This window comes from Pollachius pollachius, assembly GCF_949987615.1.
Source record: "Pollachius pollachius genome assembly, chromosome: 7".
NCBI classification, from domain to species: Eukaryota; Metazoa; Chordata; class Actinopteri; order Gadiformes; family Gadidae; genus Pollachius; species Pollachius pollachius.
The window spans coordinates 4,679,895-4,693,137 of NC_136940.1; the positions used below are offsets into that span (position 1 = coordinate 4,679,895).

The 13,243-nt window shown below is 45.9% G+C and overlaps 2 protein-coding genes across 2 annotated transcripts in view; one reads left to right on the forward strand and one right to left on the reverse strand.

The window, feature by feature from the left end:
• Positions 1-44: 44 nt before the first annotated feature.
• ddx59 (DEAD (Asp-Glu-Ala-Asp) box polypeptide 59) lies at positions 45-5,908 on the reverse strand. The gene is made up of 7 exons (XM_079739494.1): positions 4,731-5,908; positions 4,347-4,529; positions 4,046-4,135; positions 3,358-3,609; positions 1,546-1,698; positions 1,041-1,169; positions 45-378 (listed from the first exon to the last, which is right to left on the reverse strand). Exons 1-7 carry the CDS (start codon positions 5,652-5,654, stop codon positions 118-120), a joined length of 1,992 nt encoding a protein of 663 aa, XP_079595620.1. The 5' UTR covers positions 5,655-5,908; the 3' UTR covers positions 45-117.
• A 946-nt stretch (positions 5,909-6,854) lies between these two features.
• Positions 6,855-13,243, forward strand: part of camsap2a (calmodulin regulated spectrin-associated protein family, member 2a) — a gene marked incomplete at both ends in the record, with an annotated part of 38,973 nt that continues 32,584 nt past the window's right edge. Inside the window, 2 exons of the mRNA XM_079739309.1 lie at positions 6,855-6,993; positions 10,441-10,703. Of these exons, the coding sequence (XP_079595435.1) occupies positions 6,855-6,993; positions 10,441-10,703 (402 nt within the window). The remainder of the gene's footprint in view (positions 6,994-10,440; positions 10,704-13,243) is intronic.

Genomic DNA, 13,243 nt, shown 5'->3' on the forward strand with positions numbered 1-13,243 from the left:
GATTGAACCTATGAACACATGAACAAAAACACAAACTTTCCTTATTTACTTTATTAAAAAAAAATAAAAATAACCATTCATACTCAGAAAAATAGATAAGTGCTCTAAACAGGGGGACTACTTCCTGCGGCGGTCGTGTTTCCTGATGAGGGCCATGAGGTTATCGGTGGTGACCAGGGGCTCCTCGGGGCCTGGCTGGGCCCTCTGCTTCTGTCTCCGCTGCTGCTCGTGCAGGTGGGGGGAGTTGAGGAGCTGGGGGGGCAGGCTGGACCCCGTGGCCTTCACCCGGCTCACCACCTCCAGGAACACGCGCCTGTTGTTGTTGTTGAGCAGGGTGATGGCGGTGCCGCGGTGGCCCAGCCGACCCGCTCGGCCCACCTAGAGGGGTGGATGGTCGGTGGATAAGAACTCTATTAATCCTCCGGAGGCGAGATCCCTTTGTTACAGCGGCAGTGGAGAAGACAGGATATAACGCAATAAAAGCAGTGGTAAGGAAAACAAAAATAGATGCTAAAGTAGCGTAAGGACAAATAGAACAAACAGGACAAACAGTATAAACAGAATAAATTATAAAATGACCCAGTGCCAGTGTTTCCCAGTATATTTAAGTGTGTAAATGCAATGTTAAAAAAAGAGACAAGAGATTTGGAGACGATGGATGTTGCAGCAGATGAATGGATGGGCAGGGTTTAGAGTTTTAATACGATTCGGCTATTATTCATTCAGGAGCCACCGCAGGGAAATTGGCAGTGCAGATCGATACAGCAATATGCACGCGGAAGCGCTCGCGCGCGCACACACACACACACACACACACACACACACTTTTTGACGGCGATAAGAGTGAATGCGTACTACGAAAGGGCTGCTCTGCATCGCTTGGCTGTTCTTGAAACTGTTTTGGCCAGAACAAAACCGCTATTATACGAAAAGAAAAACCGAATACAATACCAGTGCAAGATATTCAGGATGCACATTTATTACCACAGACAGCTGATGAGTAAAGCCTTCCAAATGAGGCGCGTGGGTGCGGGGTTTACCTGATGCACGTACTCATCCATGTTGGAGGGCATGTCGAAGTTGACCACCAGCTTGACGTTCACCAGGTCGAGGCCTCGGCCCAGCACTCCGGTGCTGATCACCACCTCAAAGTCGCCCTCCAGGAGACCCTGGGAATCACACGGGTCAATGGATCGCTGCGTGATTAGCATTTTTCATTGAGGCCATTGAGCAAACGCATTTACCCAAAGCGACTTATAATAAGTACATTTGTCGGAGGAAGAGAAACAACAATATATCGCTGTCGGTGCAGTAAGGACGTTCATAGAAACAAGTGCCAAGTACTAACAACATCCCCCATATACAACCAAGATGGCTAGGATAAGATACTACATAATACTAAGTACTATTTTTAATTGCCAGGACGTACAACAAACAACAAATGCGTACGTTGTCTACGATACCTATATGAGGTTTGCAATTTTTTTTCCCACACATTTCAATTTCAGTCATGTGTGCCCTGAGCCTCCTCCTCTCTTGCCTCACCTTAAGGATACGGTTGCGCTCCCACTGGGTCTTGTCCGAGTGGATGGCTACCGTGTTCAGCTCCATCACCTTGGTTACCGCCTCGCACAGCAAGTCCGCCCCCAACTTACAGTCCACAAAGACCACCACTGGGGGATGGTACAGCTTTGCGTCCTGGGATACCATCAGATAAGGCAGCAAACTCATTTGGGTCACTTTTTACACCCAGGAGAAAATGAAACAATTGAGAAGGTTAGTGAGATCCTTTGGGGATAGAGGTGTGTCTAGGGTATGGGGTTTGATCCCCAGATGTCCACAGTGTACCTGAAGGCACACTGTGGCTGGACTACCTGCTCTTTAATGACCTGGATGCATAGCATCTGAATTCAGTCTAATTCAAATAGTACATTTCGGTGAACGATTATGTTTTATTACATTTTCTCTTCAACCTTTTCTTATTACCGTTTGTCTGATTGAGTTTGAGGACAACTTTGCCAAGGGACATCGGATAAAATGTCTTGTTTGAATCTTTCCAGATTTAAAACATGTGTATCTGCAAATATATCAAATCAAAACACCACTTAAAATGTAATTAGTGTGAGACTGATACCCCCTTTTGTTTTCAGGGCCTCTCTTACACATGAAAGAAAAAGAGAACATTCCAGCATTCCTGGCTCAGGAGATTTGACACTCTAATAAATGTTTGGGTGAAACTCTCCCTGTTTATTCAACACCACGCATGGACTGAGCAATGAACACACCTCATTTAGCCCTGCCCTTTATAAATGGTACCAGAATGGAACAAACCAATGCCTTAATTTCTGAGGGGGTGCCATGGCTCTGGGCCCACCTATTTCCTCTGGACAGGGGGAGGCTGACTAGGCTACGGCTGTCTATAAATAGTCCAGTCCAGTAGGGCTGTTCATTAGCGTGTTAGGAATTCCCCACCTTTCACAACAAAGAGCTGGTCGCCATGGTTACCTTGGCCCTTCCAAACAACTACATTCAGGATCTCTGAATGAATGGGTGTCCGCCCTTTCTTACAACTAGGACTTCAGTCCCCATAGAGGAGTTTAGAGCTCCTCAGCCCATCAGCAGAAGGCCTTGATAGTCGTCCAGATGGAGTGAAACATTATGTATCTCCACACATGGGAGGCCCAGGCATTTCAAGGTCCCAGAGAAGGTCTGTTATATATAATCTCTTATATTATATAATAAGAGTGAACAAAACCTGAAGGATTTAATGTCCTTCTGAAACACATAAGCCTTAACCCAGGCACTCCCACTCACTGTTTCACTCTTTACTCCAAACAGCCGACAACTGAAATTCTCAAAAGAAATCAAAACCTTCCCCAAATAAACAGAGGACAAAAAAAGCTACACCTTAATGGCTTATGTGCAAGTGCAGGAGGTTGAGATTAAGGTATTTGAGGAGAGAAAAGAACCAGGGGTTGTTCAACTAAACAGTCCACCCCTGGAAGTACTTATAGTTAATTCTTTGCAATTGTGAAAAATGGATTGGAGATTAAGTCTTTTTTCTTACAGTAAGTCTTGGGTCCAACACGCTAGTCACACTCCATAAGAAACCCGATAAAACTCAAGAGTGGACGGGTTTTAGTCACGCATACATATAACGACCTGGGCAGACACAGATCAGAGTTGGAAGTGTGGGCAATGGTAAAACAGTACCACACGGTAAAGCAGCAACGCTTCAGGACGTTTCTCGTCTCCCTCCCCCCACCGAATGTCTGACTGTAGGTTGAAGTGAACCAGTAGCAGTAAGTCTTCAGATATGAACACATGGACTGAGAGGTGCTCCCGTTCTGTACATACGTTGAGGATCTCAAAGAGCTTCTTCTTCTTGGAGGGCTCCTCGACCCAGAGCAGGATCTGCCTCACGTTGGCGCAGGGCTGGTTCTTGTCCCCGATGGTGATGCGGACGGGGTCCCGGGTCAGCCTGCCCGCCAGCTCCTCCGTGCCCTCGGGGATGGTGGCCGAGGTCAGCAGGGTCTGCCGCTCCTCCGGGACCTGCTCCAGAACCTCCAGCACCTGCTGCTGGAAGCCCATCTTCAGCATGGTGTCCGCCTGCAGGCCAGCACAGCGACACAGGGGTTGGGGGCCGGAGTTCACAGACAAATGATCCTTTTTAAATGGGTCTCAGCGCTGGGATGATAGGCGTGTGTATAAAAATATGTGCATGGAAATGCGATATAATATGGCAGTAAGTTAGTTAGTTTATTAGTTGTCCCCTTAGGGAAATTCTTTTTCACAGTTTACTTTCGTAATTTTTCATTCATAGTCATCGGCACATAAAGAACATACATGTGTACAAATATAATATAATATAATATCATAGTTTTACCAGGGAATGTTAAATTCTCTTTCATAGGAGGGCAGAGGCCCACTGTATATTTGTAAAACTTGTGTCACATGATACATGAATATTCTTTTTAATAAGTTATCCTCCAAAGCCTAGGCTATATGATACACTAGGATGCATTGTGCTAGCTGGTGCCCATACCTCATCCACCACCACGACCTTGACCTTGTCCAGCTTCACTGCCTTCTGCTTCAGGATCTCCAGGAGCCGGCCTGGTGTTGCTATGGCGATCTGGGAGGGAGGAGACCCGTTGTTAAAGTAGGAAAGATACAACATGGTACATCGAGGTCACTCGGATAAGAGACGGTGGGACAGTCCTCCCGTTGCTCGACATCAATGTTTTGACTATCGAAAAGATTAAAGCTCTGTGACATACGGGACGAGAGGGCGGAACGTAACCTAGAAGAGGCGTCTGTGGATCCTATGGAGGCGGGGTTTGTACCTTGATGGTGCTCTTGAGGCGGTGGAGCTGTTGAGGCAGGGGCATGCCTCCCACCAGCAGGGCCGTCCTCATGTTGGCCAGGCCCCTCACCAGCTCCTTGGCCTGCCTCTCGATCTGGATGGCCAGCTCCCTGGTGGGGGTCAGGATCAGAGCCAACGGGCTTCCCGCTTCTGCGCTTGTTTTCTGAAAAGACGAGAGATAAGACAAGAGGAGGTGGTTACCCATCAAATCCACTCACATTTTGCACAGGGGCTGAATAGTGAAGTGGCTTATAGTGAGGGGATCGATATGCTATTGCAAAGCACAAAACAAATCACAAAATCACATGACCCATATTTTCCAAGAACATAAATCAGTTAATGTGTTAATATGACAATATCCTACCTCCAGTGCCCGGATCACTACAGGTAGCAGAAAGGCTACCGTTTTTCCAGAGCCAGTATCGGCGCTGGCAATCACATCTCTCCCAGTCAAGCCAACCGGCACCATCTGCATCTGGACCGGCGTGGGCGCCTCGTAGCCCGCCTTCTTCAGGTTGCCCCCCAGCGTGGTGGAGAATCCACAGTGCTGGAACTCCACGATGGGGCGGCACACGTCTGTTCCCTGGGCCACGATGCCCAGCTCCTTCTTAATCCGGTCCACCTGCTCTTCCGTCAGCCCCGAAATAAACGGGTCTTCCTTGTACACGTACCCAGCCTCGTTTTGGACCCCTGTAGTTTCTGCCTTTTGCGGAGGAGGAGTTCTCGTGTTTTGTGTCGTTTCCTGTTCGGGGTAAGAGGAGACCCTTCCGAGGCCCTTGCCCATCTCGGTCAGGTGTTTACCCTTGCATTCCAGACTGCAGACGTCGTTGTCGGTGCTGTTACAGATGTACTCGCCGTAGCGGCCGCACATCACGCAGACCGGCTCGCCAGGGTCGGGCCATCTCTGGCTCTTTCGGAACGACTTGACCGGTTCCTCCTCCTCTTCATCATCATCACTTTCCCCCGAGGAAGAACCGTCACTACTTTTGACGGGACATGGGGTCTTTTCCAAGGATGTGGCCTCTGCATGGGTCGACATTTGTGTTTTGGTTGTTGACGATGATGTTGATGCTGATGTTGTTCCCAGTTCTGGGGTTTGGGGTTCTTCTTGGGGGATCACCTTCTCGTTGGGTACTGGTAATGTAGGTGCTGGTTCGAGACCCTCCTGGTTCTTTGGACTCCCGACGGGTTCCTGGTTCTCCTCCTGTTGCACCTTGCTCTTTTTCGTAGGAACTTGTCGTGGACCCTCGGTGGGTCTCTTCACTTTCAGAGCTCTTGGCATAAACATGTTTAGATTGTTTGCTCTGTACACGTAAGGAATGGATTTGGTATCGTGAGGCGGCCAATAGTTATCGCAGCATACTTTCACCTTTTTAAGTTATTTTCTCGTGTTTTTATAAATCTTCCAAGACTCATTACAAAGCGATACACGAGAAGGGATTCATTGCTTAAAAGCCGGTACGCCGGTGTTGAGATCGAGGTAAAGTGTAAAGTAATCCAACGCTATTACATTTTCCACACACACAAATAGAGATATATGAATTAATCAGCACGACCAAACGATAACAAACATCTCGGCGCATGCTGATGACGCGCAGCGTAATTTGCACGCTGGGTATTGTAGTCACTGATTCAATACTTTTGTTAAACCCTCCGTTTCTACATATTGTAGGGTTTTTATCGTTTGTATGACAATATATTCTGCTTCTGTGAACAAATATCTTCATGTTACATACATTCAAAGCACGCAGCCGGTTGGGTGTTTCTGCTCTTGTGTGCGTCTAGTGAAGTAGGAAACAAAACAGCACATGGCAAAAAGTATGCCATTCATAGGGCGCGTTGGTAAACATATATATATATATCAATCACCCAATAATCATTATTGCTTTGCCATGATCCCCATATTGACGTATCTCTAATATAATTCACGTCAGCCTCTATTATAACCTGTTATGGAATAAATAGTCTGTTTGGTCTGCGCATGCGCATCGCTGCGAGGTTGGAGACAGACAGTGCGGCAGGAAAACCTCAACAAGGCGCACCGTGGTTGATTACAACGGGACGTCAAAAAACACGGGCTATTCTCAGAGGAATGTGTAAACATGAACCGAAACGCGTCACTCGCGACTCATAGAGGACAATTGTGGCGTTTTTCTTCATTCGTTATCACTGTGGAAAAGGAGACGCTGAATTCCATCTGAATTCCAAGGGGAGCCTTGACATCTCTTCTGAACCAGCCCGTCTGAATGGTTGCGCGGAGGAGATGACTGGAAAATACAAAGACCAGCGAGTCAATGTGCCATCGTGGAGTCAGGGACAAATATCCATGTAGACAACTGCTGAAACATTTATTTTCCTCTGCTTATTTACACTGTTTAGAGAAACACACTGCATCTCAACAAGTCAATTATTCTGCATGAAATTCCATTAGTGGGGATGCCCTCGTTCTCTGTTGCCTAATAGGGAGCTTAAATCCAAGAAGTGAAAGATGGGTGAAGTTCAAGACATCAAGGATGTTAAAAAGATATTTATTGCGCCGGCAATAAAGTCTTTTGATCACTACGACTTCGCGAGAGCCAAGATTGGTTGCAGTCTAAAGTGGTTGGTGACGAAGGCGTATGGGACAGGTAGGGCTAATCATACCGTTCTCATATCACACAGCAGAGGGATGCATCTGCATTATTGTGCAAGAGTTGTTGATTGAAACGTTGTGTTATAAATCAATCGAAAATGCAATTCAAGTATTCACTTATATTTATCCGGAAATATGTATTTCGTGGCAGGTCCATCGTCTACGATGGGGTGGCTACGCCATGAACACGATTGGAGGGGAAATGGGTGGGGTGGGGTTACGTGTGGGGACTACGCTGCACGTCAGACCATCACAGGATAAATCAATTAACTAATCGACCTTCTCCACAGACACACTATACAGTAAATGGATAGGACGGGACTCGATCTCTGGAATCCAAGCGCAGCAGCATCTCATTCTGCTTGGTTTGAACAAGGAGCCTCAAAACAAAATATTTTATCTGCTTATTCTTCTTGAAAGCATTGACTACATTCTAAATCAACATGTACATTTCAAATCAACTTGTAGATTCCAAATCAATTAAAGTCCCAGGTTGAAGACCGCACTTCATTTCCTAATGTGAGAGGATTGATCGGCTTGTCGACTGTATTCTATTCCTAGTAGCATTACTCAGAGCAATTGATCATTAAGACCCTTCTCTCCATGCGGTTTTAAACACACACCATCACATTCCAGTGAATATTAAAACTATAAAACTATATCTGTATGAACAAGGCAGACGGCCTCTGCATGAGGCAAACCAATGGTGTCTGTGCAGCCAGATGGTAGATTATCCCAGCCCTCCTCTCCGCTAAGTGGAAGCGCCAAACACACACATATTTCCCGGGTGTATTCCCAACCAGGACCGACTAAAATGGGTTGATTCCAAAAATAGTTTCCCTTCAACAGATAACCAGGCCGGGAGGGTAGAGGAAGAAAAGACAAGGCCCAGATTGGGAATCGAGCAGAGTCTGTTTAATCAAGGCGCTTTAGTGAATTCTGATGCATGTAGGAGCATGTAGGTTGTAGTACGCATATTGCTCAAAGAGCAGGTAGGCTGCAGCCATTTGGGATCGAACACACAACACAGTATCTTGTGGTTTGTGACTGGAAGCCTAAACACTACACTACCGGCTCCCTGTAGGAAGTCTAACAAGATGAAAACAACATTGTTTTCTGTTGAATGCAAGCTTCAAGATGAGCAAATATGAAATGGTTGAATAATGATTGTTCTATGGACAGAATACATTGCCTTTATGCTCTAAGGGCGAGTTACAATCCAGAACCTTCTAATGGTTTGCCCCTTATATGGTATGCCACTAAAGCTAACTATATGCGGAGGAGGAAACCGGCACGTGGTTTGAAAGAACAGTAAAGGGGTAACCTTTAAACAAACAGCCGGGTCGAAACGTTGCAGTACCATTAAACATATGGGAGCTACAGCAGTGTGCGGGCACCTCACTCTTTAAGCTGTAGCCTTTAAACAAACCTTTAAACCAGAAACAAAGCAATCTGGATGGCATCATCGTCTTCTTTCGTGGCTAACTCTGATCATCCTCCGCTCCTCCATCCTCGGGTCAAGCTCCAGCTACTGCCAATTTTTAAAGTGGCGACAGGAGATAAGTATATTGACAGCAACTGCCACTAACTCATCTGTCTTCATAAATCAGATCCCGAGAGCCCTACCTGCTCATGGCTCTGCCCACAGACAGCTCCACCACCCACACAGCCACCATCCACACCTTTATTAAACCCTGGTTGTGTGAGTGATGCCACATGCATTGAATCATTTTTGTTCGCCCTATTAAGAGAGGCATGAAAGCTGCTGTGATGGGTCTAGTGATTAGCAGTGAGTGCTGCTTTTAAAATTGAAGATGCCAGACTAAGGGTTATGTAATGACATTGTGAAGAGTTGTTCACTATCTCTCTCGAATCAGTGTGTGTGTGTGTGTGTGTGTGTATGTGTGTGTGTGTGTGTGTGTGTGTGTGTGTGTGTGAGGAGCGAGTTGGTAGGAGAAGTCTGGTATTCTAGTTGTTAACTTCAGCAAATCCATTGTTTATTGACATAAAACTGGCTTGTCCTGGAATAAACATGCTCACATACACACACATACACACACACACAGACACACACACACACACACAAACATGTATAAACACATAAAAAAGAGTTAGTGTGCGCCGCACATACATCATACATACACATAAACATATGTGAGTGAATTCACACAAACACACACTCACACACACACACACTCAACACACGCAGACGAACAAAGCAAGAGTTAGTGCACAACACACCTACCACACAGACATGCACACACTATTCTTTGATGAGGAGGAAGACAGAGAGGGATGTTCCCTGTGAGATGAATCGATCGGGACTCTCTTCCCCGCTGCAGTTACTATAGCAACCTCACAGCCTATCTACGGATCTCCCAGAGATTTTTTCTATGAACACGAATGAAAAATAGCACAGGGTAGACTTTCCAGGAGCATGAATTAGGAATCCATGCTTGGCCCAGAAAGGCTTAGCTAGAAAAAATAGAAATTCAATTGTTGTTTTGTTCCTGACAATCGTTAACTTTATTTATAGTGTGAATGCATTCATATGTTATGATGTCAGTAATCCACCCCTTCATTTTTTCTATTTTCTATTTTATTCCAAAAATAACAGACGTCAAACACATAATGCTTTGGTTATTACTATTATATGACATAGATATGATATGATATGAATGATATTTTACAATGTTATTTGTTCCATTCACACATACACAAACACACCACATACACACACACACACACATAAACACACACACACACAGAGTCAGAGTCAGGAAAAAAGAGGGATCTGAACTAAGGTAGTTCCCCCTACCTCCACATGAAAGCGACAGTTTGATTGATTGGAGTCTTTCCTTTGATTTACTCCAGCAGCATCCCTGAGAGGAAAGCGTGTTTTTCTCCAGGCCTTCTGTTGGAGGCCTTCTGCAGTGCAGAGAAGGTAGTGAGCTCCCCCGGTACACAGGGGGTATTGAGGTGGCTGCGGCCTGCAGGGTACTGACATTTCTTGCGTGTTTGGTGTTGGTGTTGGAAGTGGGGTTGTTGATGGTGGTGGCGATGGCAGTGGTAGTGGTGGTGGTGGGGGGGAATAAGGAATAAGACTCAACCCACTGCTGGATAACCCTGTAGCATCTAACCGGAACACGCACTATTCTAGCCAAGTTAGGTAGGATAAACCAAACCATGACGATGTCCATTATAGCATTGAGCAGTGGCTTTTATCTAAGTGTCTTACATCGTTTTTAGATACATGCCATTAATGAGCAGGTAGGGGTTAAGGCATCTTGCCAAAAGATGCCTAGAGGAAGACTGCGGACATGACCCATGAGTGGCTTGATGTGGGCCGAAATGATAAAAGATTCAGATCGTCAGCCACGGAAAAAGCACTTAGCGGGTTGTAGAACCGAGCCTTATGCCCCTCTGCGTGTGACTTCAACAGATGGCGTCCCAGCAGACCTGCGGGACCCCTTCTACACGGACCAGTACGACCAGGAGCACCTGAAGCCCCCCGTGGTCAGCCTCCTCCTGTCTGCCGACCTCTACCGGAGGGCCGGCGGCTACATGCTGAAGAGTGACCCGGCCGCCGGGCATCTGCTGGGGCATGACGCCATAATCCAGGCCCTGGCTCAGAGAGGCCTCTACGTCACCGACCAGGAGAGGCTCGTCACAGAGAGAGACCTTCATAGGAGACCTCTGCAAATGGTGAGGGCCATGGAGGGTAGCGGGGACATTTGAGAGGTTTTGGGGGACATTTTGGAGGTCTAGGACAGTGTTGAAGGGCAATAGTAGTGGTTGATTTTGTGTTACAACGCTGAAAACTTTGTTTTGAAAACCAATGTCGGGTCCTTTTCTTTATGCAGCCTGAACGTTATTGTGTTAAGGGTTCCTCCTCAAACAGAGAACCAGGATACGCTGAATTACCTGTAGGTGGAAACACTTTGTGTGTGTGTAAGTGTGTGTGTGTGTGTGTGTGTGTGTGTGTGCGCGTGTACGTGTGTGTGTCTGTGTGTGTGTGTGTCTGTGTGTGTGTGTTTCTGAGGAATATTGGTACCCCAGAAGCCAACTGGAGTAGCTCTTTATCCCTAGGGCCCTGACCAGGGATAAACCTGCTCATAAAATACTTAATGGTTGGATGCTATGAGCTATTAGTTAGCATTTGTTGTTATCATGCTTAGTTGGTGTTTATCCTAAATCGTGAGGCTTTTACATTTTCTCTTTGTGTTTCAGCAACATTATAAAAGCAGTATGTATGGGTTAAAGGTGTTGAAGGCGGGGAATAATAAATACAAATTTATAAGCATTGCTGAAATTAAACAATTCATTTCTGGCCATGGGATTCTATTCGACAACAAAACAATAAAAAGGAGGCGATTTTTCCGGAATTGCCTTCTCTCCGAGGAGTTCGAAGCTCTTGGCAGTTTTTTATTGCCCTCGAATCCCATCCCATTTACTCAGAGACAAAAGATTTTGATGCAGGGGATTTAATTGTTTAGCTCTCTCTCTGTGCGGCTCTGTGGTGATAATTATTAGTTATTGTCTTTTGTTCTGCTTAATTTCGCAGTAGGACATCTTTCTGTTGTGCTGTCGTGCTGTCTGCCGAATAACAATAGGTTATGGTTTAGTCGAATACGCTATTAACTGAAATACTGCTGATACTAGCGTTAGTTTGTATCGTGTGTGTACATTAATCCTGGTTAAGTATTCATGAAACTTCAGGTCATACTTTTTTCAATCTTATTTTCTGTTAAAAAAAACACAACCCTGCCGGTCTTCCTATGTCGGAAAACCAGTATTCCCAATAAAACCACGAGTGGTTATTTACAGAAATGGCGGAATAGTGCAACTTCAGCCAATCACCGACCCAGCCGCCCACTACCCTAGTCTTCTAATCAGTCCCAGCAGAGCAGTCCAACCTCACAGGTGCATTGAGCACATCCTCCCAGAAGGCTTTGCTGATTGGCTGCTGCTAAACCCTCTGGTTGTTAGAATTCCAAACCGTTCCTCTCCTTCGACACCTTCCACCTTATATCCAGTGCTTTGCAGCTTATCTGCATTGCCATGTGCGAAGGAGAGTCGCGGCAGCTGGGACTCCGCAGGTAGCCCATCAAATGACACTCCGAGAGCGTCGTTATTTAGTACTTCTTGTAGTCTCAAGGGCTTTTTTTTTTAATGACTCGAGTTGATTGCTGTCGAGACACAATCAGCAGTCCCTGTGTGCACACGCCTGCCGCACACGTGGGGAGTTGCACTGTGGTCCATCGCTTGTGTGCGCAAATAGTGTGCAGTGTCATTTAAAATGTTGTGTTTGCTACACTTCTTGTCGATTTGTCAACAAATGGTAAAGCTAATGATTGTGTGCTTTTATAAGTATTACATTGAGGCCTGTTTCAGAAAGAAAATCATCAAGATGTAGTGTTTGCAGCCTTCTTTAATGTAGCTAGGTATAAAATATAAGTAAACCAGTAAAGGCCATAAGAGGGCACCATGTTGTTTGGCTACAACCTCACAATAGGAAGCATCTTCAGCCCAGCTCCTACCAATCACAGGCTGGGATGAAGCCATGTGATCCAGTACACATGCTCATCACCTCTAGCACGCGCCAAAGTCAACCCAATCCCTTGTTGGCATTCAGCACAGCACGCTGTGTGTGTATGTGTTTGTGTGTGTGTGTGTGTGTGTGTGTGTGTGTGGCTTAAGCAACAGATGTTCATGAATGCATTCATTAGGGGTCCTACGAAACCTGTAGCAACCCTATTGTATTCGAATCTTTTCCCGATATGCTCAAAAGTTTTATAAATTGGCTGGCTCGCAGAACTCGTAAAATACAAGCCTATACATAGAAACATCCCAATTTGACATCGGTTTTTTGCAGATACCTCTGGGTATCCTGGTTTGAAGAAATAATGCTCTATTCCCCATCATCTCAACCAGTCTCATCTGTCATCTCCATTCCGCTCTCCAACCTTCCACCCCTCTCTATCCATCATCACTCCTCCTCCTCCCTCGTCTATATCTTCGTCATATCATTCCCCACCTCCATGCCTCCTCCCCTCTGCTCCCTCCTCTCCATCTCTCTTCTCCTTATCTCCTCTGGGCCAAACAGAGGCTGCGCTCTGTTTTCCTCCATATTTTGATTGGCTGTTTGGTGTCATAATCACGGCGGAATCTATAAATGACTTGTGCTGTGAATTCACTTATTTTCCCTTCATTGTTTACTTTCAATGCAGTGCAATTAGAGGCTG

Coding starts and splice junctions, on each gene's coding strand:
- ddx59 (XM_079739494.1), bottom strand. CDS start 5,654: ATGTTTATGCCAAGAGCTCTGAAAGTGAAGAGACCCACCGAGGGTCCA. Junction 4,136..4,346: donor GCCTCAAGAGCACCATCAAG/GTACAAACCCCG, acceptor CCTCCCTCCCAG/ATCGCCATAGCAACACCAGG. Junction 1,699..3,357: donor AGCTCTTTGAGATCCTCAAC/GTATGTACAGAA, acceptor ATGGTATCCCAG/GACGCAAAGCTGTACCATCC.